Here is a 10,161-nt window from a genome sequence, read left to right on the forward strand (position 1 = left end):
GGACATAACTTACTGGTAACTTCCTTGTCAAACAACTTATTTTTGTTGAATAACTGTTTCCTGGAATGCCTACCAGTACTAGGACTTCTTTAGGATTTACGATAAGAGAGACAATAAAAGAAAATATCAACTCTGAATGGACTCGAACCCACAGCCTCTGGATCAGAAGTTACTGCTCTATGCAGCTCTAGCCAAGTATCATGTAACGTGTTAGGGAGCTGACATAATGCATCTACATAATTCCTTGAAGTTAAATACACTGCATTGCAACATTTCATGAAAAAAGTTGATTGTCTGCATCAGTTGTACATCTCAACTGTTAATAAAAATTGTCATTGTACAAAGTTATTTATAATTCTGGAGTGGATTTTATTTTGTTTTATGACTGTTCTCCACAGTTTTTCATTCATATTCAGACAGGTTCCGGTACTTTTCTAACCATTACTGGGAACTTCCAATACTCAATTTGAAACTCTGGCACATACAAGTCCCAAATGTTCTCTCTCACATCAAGTGGTCTGTAGCAGGGTTCGAACCCACAACCATGCATCAGTGACAGATCTCACTGACTGAATTGCCTCATCTTACCACAATAATAAGGTGGTTGTACAATGTTCCACTTAATATCAAACAATTAAAGTTCTGAAACACAATTTTGCTTATTCTTTTCAGCTTCAAGCATACCCTTTTTTTAACAGAGCATGAGTATATCATTTAAAACAACTGTAGTACTAACCACGTGTGCCTGCTTCAATTTCCTCAACACATGCCAACAGTTCATCATCACCCATGTCTTTCTCCTTTCTTCTTGGGATATCTGTAAAATTGGCAGTGGTTTCTTTTTAGTATTAGGTTTATAAAACATGTCTGTACATTCAAAGTCAGAGCTACATTGCATTAACTTACAAACGGAATGGCAGTAAAACAACTCTGACACCCTTTTAGGTAGTGATGAGTCACTGAGCCTTTCAAAAGTTACCTTTTACATGTAGTGGACACATATTAAGCAATTACTCAAGGAACACAATGATTTTATATACATTAAGGTAAGTTATGTCTGTAAAAGTTCAGATTTTATTATTCAAACTGCACTGTATGGAATTCAGAACTGCGTACTATGGTCACAATCTACAATTGCATGTGGTACTGGGGCTTTAAGTACACTGCCATGGCTTTTAAAAACTCTCTTGCAGTTTCATTCTTGCAGGACTTTGTGTATGCACTTCATTATAAGTTTATTTAATAAGTAAAAGCTATTTAAAGTAACAACAAAGGGAAGTAATTCTAAAGAAGGGAACTGCGCATGACACTTCGTCTCATGATGGTGTATAATTGTGCCAAGTTACATCAAAATCCCTCCATGCATGAAGAAAAAATGCTTCGGACAAAGTCATTCTTGTATCTGACCTTTGGCCTCCAAGCGTGACCTTGACCTTAGACCTAGGGACCTGGATCTTGCGCATGACACTCCGTCTCGTGGTGGTGAACATTTGTGCCAAGTTATATCAAAATCCCTCTATGCATGAAGAAGAAATGCTCCGGACAAGGTTTTCATTCTTGTATCCTTTGACGTCTAAGTGTGACCTTGACCTTAGACCTAGGGACCTGGTTCTTGCGCATGACACTCCGCCTTGTGGTGGTGAACATTTGTGCCAAGATATATCAAAATCCTTCCATGCATGAAGAAGATATGCTCCGGACAAAATTTTTTTAAGAAAATATGATAAAGGGGAATAACTCAAAAAATAGGCAAGGAAGAGTTATTGTTCTTGCACACTGCACTTCCTCCCAATGTGTTCTATCAGTGTATGAAGTTTGAAGAAAATCCCTCCAGTACTTTTGGAGTTATGCTCCGGACAAAGGTCGTTGCGGACGGACGGACGGAGAGCATTTCTTATATCCCCTTCGCCTTTGGCGGGGGGATAATAATTGGCTTTATCAGGAATTTCTATTGCCTTAAAATTTACATCTATAATAATACTCATTCATGATAATGATAGGAATTGTTTTATAATGGTCAAGTAATGCCATCAGGGATTCAGACTTACAATAGAAATTGTGTTTTAAGCACTAGGAGTCCACAATGTATAACAATTCACAGGACTCTAAATCATGACTACCACATAGCACTGTGCTAACTCTAGTGTTCATGGGGCAATTTGAATGATATACATGTATGACAAACAATGTATTAGACACCATACCATACATATGGACAAACGCTTACAATACCTCTTAACAACCTCTTACTCTGCCATTAAGCGAGTCATACTATACATATAAGGTTAACATGTTACAAATAGTACTTATTTGGTGTAAACTTTGGTGGAGAAGTCAGCATTTTGTATTTCTTCCGTATTTGTTCTGGGGATAGTGGCCGACCAACAAGAAGTGACTTCCAAGCTATACGTTTCCGTGGTTCACTAGCTTTCGCTTCAACAATTCGCTTCCCCTCTTCAAACATCAGGACGTAATTCTGGAAGCATATCAGAAAATGTTAAATTACTTTTTTCCTTTTCAATTAACTTTCTGAAAACAGTTTACATTACATTAGTGTTCGAAGGTTAGTGTTTGAGATTTTTGCCAGGTTAAATTTATCTTTCAAAAACTTTAACCCAAATTTTCTATGTACAAAAGGGATAATCCAAGCAAGAGTTACAGTTCTTGGTCACTGACCTCCAGTGATGACACATAATACATATGCAAGGTTTCAAGTGAAAAACTTTGATAGTTTTTAAGATATTTGCCAGGTTTAAGTTTTCAAAAAGTTAAACCAAAAAATTCTAAGTACATAAGGGGGAGATTATCCATGCAAAAGTTACAGATCTTGGTTACTGACCTCTAGTAATGACCACCAAAGACATATGCAAGGTTTCAAGTGAAAAGCTTTTATTGTGTTAGAGATATTTGCCAGGTTAAATGTTTTTAATAAGTAACCAAGATCTTAAACCAGGCCAGGTGACAGGGATAGCTTTTCTTATTCTCCTAATAGCCGTGCTAAAGTTACATTATACTGACGACAAAATGGCAACATTTTCCATTAAATATATAAATGTGTGTAAATCTGGCAAAGGAAAAAAACAACCATACCTTATTTTATGACAAATGATATATTTCAAGATGGCTTGCTCTAGATATGTATGGAATCCATATCTTTGTCAAGGGGTTTTCTAGGTCAGTTTGGCACCACATGTGATCCAGATCATTAACCGAGACAAACTTAATGCCTTACTTTCAGAACTAAAATTACCTTCAAAGCCGCTTTGTTGTTTTTCTGGTGTTGGCTGGATGTGTCTTCTTTCCCCTCGTCCTTGATTATCTGATTCACAATCCAGCCAACATATCCTGGAACATTCTCCAAAGCCCATCTAAAATTCTGTCCTCGGTACTTCCCGAACTGCATAACATACTCTCCTGGAATAATGTTGGTTTTAATGTACATGTAATATGGTTATTGTAGTCATTTTGAATTTATTTATTCTGTTGTGTTTAGCGTCGCACCGACACAATTATAGGTCATAGTCATTTTAAAAGAATTTCACGCTTTAGGAGACCGAATAAATATTTCCTTCTTTATTCGATGTAAAATTTCAAACATCTTTACAAGACAGACCGCCTTGAATTTTTACCAGACATGTCAGGCGGCCAGACAGCTTTCATATACTCTGTCATTGCTTTCATTACTCTGTACTCGTCTCCAAAATTTTCATTCCCCTCGGCAAGCCTCGGGTGGATAAACCTTTCTCCCACTCGGTGGATAAACTTAAGTTAGAAGAAAGACAGTAACCTAATATTCTCTATTTATACACTCGAGCGGTTATAAGTCGTCCTAAATAATTTCACTTGGGCTGCGCCCTCATGAAATTATTACGCCCGACGTATAACCGCCCATCGTGTATAAAGAGTGATAAAGCACTGTTTTGCTATAAATTATTTCTTAAATAAACTTTAACCTAAAACCTGAATCTCAACAGAATATCAAAGACTTGATTTCAAGTTCAGGTAACTTGAGATACAAATTATAATTTACAAAGAATAAACAAATAAAGAATAAACACCTGCTGTTAGACCAGTTTTCAGCTTAAGGCATTTAATCTCGAACTATATGTATATATACAAGTAATATATATTAAATATGAATTAACTTCTTTAATGTTTTCCAGTCTGACTGTAAATGGTGGTAAAAAAATAAGGGAGATTATTCTATTTATACTCTTTCTTAGTATCTGACCAACAGAACTAAAGGGAGATAATCTATTTTACACTGGGTAGGTATCCATCACAGATTAAACCAAATTCTCAGGAAAACTGAATGAGAACATAGTTATCAACTAACATACCAAGAACATCCTTCTGGTCAGTCACACCCCCCTGTCTAGAAATCACTCTCTCACGTGCATCCTTCTCTATCTGCTGTGTCGTACTTGGTGGACACCATTGCTCTCGCTGCGTACCAATCCTACGTCCTCCCTCAGTGTCTGTCAAAGCTGGTGCTCCAACTTCTCGCCGAAACTTCGGGTGAATAGGGCCAGGCATGGTTCCTGAATAATTATATAAATCAGAGATATCTGAAAGGTTATTAACTTACTAAAATATCGACTTGTGCCATTGTTGAGTGCAAACTTTATCCTGTATCAATTTTAATATTTAAAAACAGTACATGTTCGAGGTGTGTACATTTATACAAAATTATTCTACAACCGTATAAAAATACATCCAAGAATAAGTTTTCTCTAAACATGTTAAAATATATATAATATAGGTGGTACATAAAGTGTCTGGTACATAAAGTGACTGGTACATAAGGTGTTGTACCCCTTTTAAAACACACCCCACATACCACAGTGACCTGACCTGGCATCGAGTCTAGGGACACTTCCAGTTACGCGGTCCCCGGTCGGAAGTACGTCATGACGTTACGTTATTTTGAGGGCTGCCGCCCCCACACCCCTGCTTTTTCCATTAGCGTCACTGGCCCCATACCAAAGCTATGTTATTTTAACAAGCATTTAAACACAACCCTCCTAAAAATTGAGTAAAATAAATAGTCAAAGTCAGTGGGACCGCTAAAATGGAAACTCCCAAATTTTTTTGCCTCCGGCTTCGAACTCCCCCATTCTAGCGATATTTTCAACAAAAACAGATACATCGAACACTTTATCACACAGAAACATATAGAAAAGTGTTCACAAGTATTGTATATTTACCTCATATATAAAATGAAAGAATAAATCACTTTTTACTTTCTTCAGCTACGACCGTCTATGGGCGCCGCCATTAGTGAAGTAGATTTTTCAAATTCTTTGGTTTCTATTGGATATTCAATTTGTGGTTCTGTGGTTTTCATTGGATATTCAATTTGTGGTTCTGTGGTTTTCATTGGACACTGAAACCACGATTGATCGGTGATGTTGAACCACAAGGCCATCACTCATGAGTCTCCAGCGCCCAACCAGAAATTGAAAAGAAGAAAGAAGAGAAAAAAAAGAGAAAGTGACAAGGGAAAGAAAAAAAGAGGAAAAAAGTAGAGTAACTAATTTAAAGAAATGCCAGAAAAGACAAAATGAGCAAAAATGAAAGAAATAAATGGTGTGTGTTTGAAAAAAAAAAGAAGAGAAAAAGAACAAGTGGCAGGAAAGAGAAAAAAATAATAAAAAATTAAAAACAATTAAAAAGTGTGAGAAAATACAAGGTTTGGTGATCTCCCATACAAAGTATTGGACCATCCCCTGAACCTTGAATGTAAACCTGAAAGTAATGGAAAAATGGAATTAATAGATAAAGAATTTACAAAGACTGTCCTACTCACCAAGAATGGAAAGAAATTAACTATTTTGAGTTTCAAGTCAAAAGCTTTAATAGAAACAGATATTTTACTTTATCAAAAATTTTAACCAAAAATACTAAGTTAAAAAGGGGCATAATTCTGTCAAAATTCAAATCAGAGTTATGGGGATTGTTTCTCCTGGTGTAGATTCTGATAGTTAATAACTATTTTAAGTTTCAAGTCAATAGCTTTGATAGTAACAGAGATATTTGACTTTATCAAAAACTTTAACCAAAAATTCTAAGTTAAAAAGGGGCATAATTCTGTCAAAATTCAAATCAGAGTTATGGGGATTATTTCTCCTGGTGTAGACTTTGATAGTAAATAACTATTTTAAGTTTCAAGTCAATAGCTTGGATAGTAACAGAGATATTTGACTTTATCAAAAACTTTAACCAACGGAGACGCCGATGCTAGGGTGAGTGCAATAGCTCTACATTTTCTTCGAAAAGTCGAGCTAAAAATGAAACTAAATATCATTCAGAAATTTGTCAGCTTTTGTATACATTTGTATTTTTTCCTGTTGAAGATATTTATTGCAGAACAATATAAACATACTTGCACTACAACAACATCATTCACTTTAGCTGAGATTTGAACTCAGACCTCTTTCCAATGTAGGAAAGTGTTCTCACCGTTAAACTACCAAAGTTTTTTTTTTATTGTTGTAGATATTAAGTACGTTTACTTACTCAATATTCATTCTTTCGATATACTTTTTTAGTATTCTGAATTTGTCAAAAGCTGAAAAACTAATGAATCACATAGATGGCCAAAGTGGATTAACTAATCTTTTGATCATAGAGATACAGATGTTGGTTTTGGACACATACTGATAATTTAGCTCAAAGTTTTTCCTCTGCATTTAAAGGGCTTGGAACCTTCAGTCTTCTCAAAACTTTTTTTTCTGTTTTAGAAAAGACTGGCTGCATTAAAAATTTTGAGCTTAGCTAGCTTTTCTAAAACATATATCGCTCACCTGTTATCATTGCACTTAAGGACATGAAGGTAGAAAATAATAAACAAGATCAATCAAAAGAATCATGAGAAAATGTAGTTGAAATGTTCTTAAAGGTACAGATATGTCAAAATACACCTAAAAATTGGAAGTATCCATCCATGTTGTACCACAGAGAAGTGGTCTTGGTTTTTCCCTACGGCCAAAAAAAGTTACTAAATAAGCTATTTATAATAACATAAAAGGGAAGTAATTAAAAAAATATTGTATGCGAACAAAAAAAGGATCTGCCAAATAAAAACAAGAGCACTACAATGCAGTGCAATATACACACAACAAAGTCATATGCCTAAGCATGACCTTGACCTTAAAGTGAGCCATCAGAAACATGCTGAACAGCTCTGCACATCGTTTCAATGAGGTGAACATTTGTGTCAGGTTTTTTTGAAATCCTTTAAGGGGTTCAAGAGTTACAGAGAGGAAGGGAAATTGCTAACCAACAGACAGACAGACAGACCGACACCCAGGCGATAACATTATACGTCTCTTAGGGCGTATAAAAAGGAAAGACCATTAAAAAGGAATCGATATCTTACAGTGATACAACTTGTGTGCAAGTGTGGTTAAAATCAAATCATAAATGATGCTATTGTGCAGACAAGGTCAAAAAAGCTAATTCTGGCCCTTTCAGGGGCCATAACTCTGGAACCTATTATGGGATCTGGCCTGTTCAAGAAAGCAACCAAGATCTTATGGTGACACAAGTTTTGTGCAAGTTTGCTTAAATTCAAATCATAAATGAAGCTTCTATTGTGCAGACAAGGTCAAAACAGCTAATTCTGGCCCTTTCAGAGGCCATACCTCTAGAACCCATAACGGGATCTGGCTAGTTCAATAAATAAACCAAGATCTTATGGTGATACAAGTTGTGTGCAAGTTTGGTAAAAATCAAATCAAAAATAAATTTGGCACTGTGCAGACAAGGTCAAAACAGCTAATTTTGGCCCTTTTCAGGGGCCATAACTCTGAAACCCATAATAGGATCTGGCCAGTTCAAGAAAGGAACCGAGATCTTATAGTAATACAAGTTGTGTGCAAGTTTGGTCAAAATAAAATCATAAATGAAACCACTATCGTGCAGGCACGAAAATGTGGACAGACGACGGGCGATCACAAAAGCTCATCCTGTCACTATGTGACAGGTGAGCTAAAAATGTAGACATATGTAACCTAAGCCTAGAACAAAATCAAAGTATTACTTAAATGATGAAACATACAGAAACAAGCTGGTGTTAATTCAAGTACATGTACATTTAGTAGGCAGTATGCAAGGTACAGAAATTAATATAAGTTTATAGATTTCTGTTAATCTGTCACAGGTGAAAACAGTTTCAAAAGTACAAGAACTTGTATTAAGTAAGTAATGTTACCAAAATTTGAAACTGTTATTTTTTCAATAAACACTTCATGAAAAATTAGCAAACTTGCATCAAATAAGAACTTGATCTATATGTATAAAATGTTGTAATACACCCAAAATTTGTTAGATTTTGGTAGAGAGAAATACTCCCTTCAGATCTATATCCCAGAAACTGAAATTAGCAGATTCTAACAATAAAGAATCACAACTGCCTGAAAATTCCGTGGACTGCCAAAAATTAGAAGTTTGACCTATATTTTCTACTTTTGAAGAATCCCACAAAATTTGGTTGAAATGTTCAGATTAACACTGACTGTAATTTGCAATGATTCTAGTACAAAAGGGGGCTTATATCTGAAAAATCAGCATACTGGACCTATTATTTAATACATGAAAACCTAACAAATCCGTTCTAAATCAATTGATAAACACAAGGTTTAAGGTCTGTAAAACTAAAATATGCACCTACATGGCTAAAAATTTTAAAAATGCCAGATGAAAGACTTGTGAAAAAATGTTATAACATGATGTTAAATGATGACAGATATGGGTGTGTAAATTTGGCTACTTCTGTTAAAACATGTTTGCAGACCTTCGGGTTTGGTTATGTATGGAGGTATGATCAAAATGTACAACACGAAAACTCTTTTTTGAATATGTTCAAAAACAGGCTTAGAGATGTCAGTACACATGAGTGGCGTGAAACTGTTAGTGTTAACCAGAAACTTAGAAGTTATAAATTGTACAAAAGTGATTTTGTTTTCGAACCTTATCTAGATGTCTTAGATATTAGAAAGTTAAGATATATTTATATCAATTTTAGAATAGGTAGTCATGATCTTGAAACTGAAAAAGGAAGGTATGCAAATATTTCAAGACAAAACAGACTATGTAAACTAAATGATACTAATTGAATTGAAGACGAATACCACTTTTTGTTGAAATGTACATGTTACTCAGATCTATGTGTTTCATGTTTACCACAAAAGTATTATCTCCAACCAAATGTTAACAAATTCAATATGCTTATGTCATCTAAAAATGTAGAATTGATCAAGTCAGTTGTATTCTTATACCATGCCTTTCAAGAAAGAAAACTTTGTATGCAGGAGTTATATCCACATATTGTTAACCAGTACCTGGAGTAGGTGGAAAAATTTGAACAAAAAAATTGTTGTAGTAGAAATTTATCAATACCTCTGACATGAGAAAATATGCCCAAGTTAACAAAAATATTTTAAAAAATCAACTGATTTGGCTCTGTAAAATATAAATTTGTTTTAAAGCAAGAATTTGACACATTTACAGATGCATTAAGTCTCTGTTGACTTTCCTTCACATGATGCATCTACAAATGTTTAATAAAAATCCTAAAGTGATGAAATGAATGTGCCAAAATTCCAAATTTAAAATGCCACAATCAGAAAATACAGACAGACTGAAACATCAGCAAACTGACAGCTTTGCGATAAGACAACCCAATACCCAGGCAAATCGCTTTCAATACAGAAAAATAGACATGTTGAAACAAAGCAAAAAGCAATAAAGTATGTTGCATCCGCAAAAGCCCTAAGGTTATGTTTGAAACTTTGCTGTGTGTGTTCTTGCACCAACCAGCCCTCTGGATTTGGCAGACATTATAAGAAAAAAAAATGAGTGTTAACCCTACATAAGAAAAATCGCTGTACATTTCAACATTAAAAAACAGTACGGTTACAATTACATGTCAAAACACATATCTTATGTACACATATGTATGAAAGAAAAGGAATCAATATATTTCCCGATACCAGGAAAGAAAGGACGATATTCCAAAACACAACAATTTACATTGGTTTTCATAACACCTGAAAATTCCCTAAGGTCAAGTTGGAAACTTTGCTCTGCAGGCTTGGATACCGACCAGCCCTCTGGACTCTGCAGACATTATAACAAAAACATGAGTGTTAACCCTAT

At 35.0% G+C, this 10,161-nt stretch overlaps 1 protein-coding gene across 1 annotated transcript; it reads right to left on the bottom strand.

Annotated features, from left to right (window-relative positions):
* Nucleotides 1-508: 508 nt before the first annotated feature.
* Nucleotides 509-3,673, bottom strand: LOC128553586 (uncharacterized). Its single transcript, XM_053534763.1, has 2 exons — nucleotides 3,251-3,673; nucleotides 509-2,476 (listed from the first exon to the last, which is right to left on the bottom strand). Exons 1-2 carry the CDS (start codon nucleotides 3,440-3,442, stop codon nucleotides 2,294-2,296), a joined length of 375 nt encoding a protein of 124 aa, XP_053390738.1. The 5' UTR covers nucleotides 3,443-3,673; the 3' UTR covers nucleotides 509-2,293.
* Nucleotides 3,674-10,161: the final 6,488 nt, after the last annotated feature.

Source organism: Mercenaria mercenaria, unplaced genomic scaffold (assembly GCF_021730395.1).
Source record: "Mercenaria mercenaria strain notata unplaced genomic scaffold, MADL_Memer_1 contig_4010, whole genome shotgun sequence".
Lineage (NCBI taxonomy): Eukaryota > Metazoa > Mollusca > Bivalvia > Venerida > Veneridae > Mercenaria > Mercenaria mercenaria.

What these genes read in the sequence shown, in the direction of transcription:
- LOC128553586 (XM_053534763.1), bottom strand. Translation starts at nt 3,442, where the DNA reads ATGTACATTAAAACCAACATTATTCCAGGAGAGTATGTTATGCAGTTC. An exon ending in ACAACAAAGCGGCTTTGAAG is followed by an intron (nt 2,477 to 3,250) that starts GTAATTTTAGTT and finishes ATATGCTTCCAG; the next exon opens with AATTACGTCCTGATGTTTGA.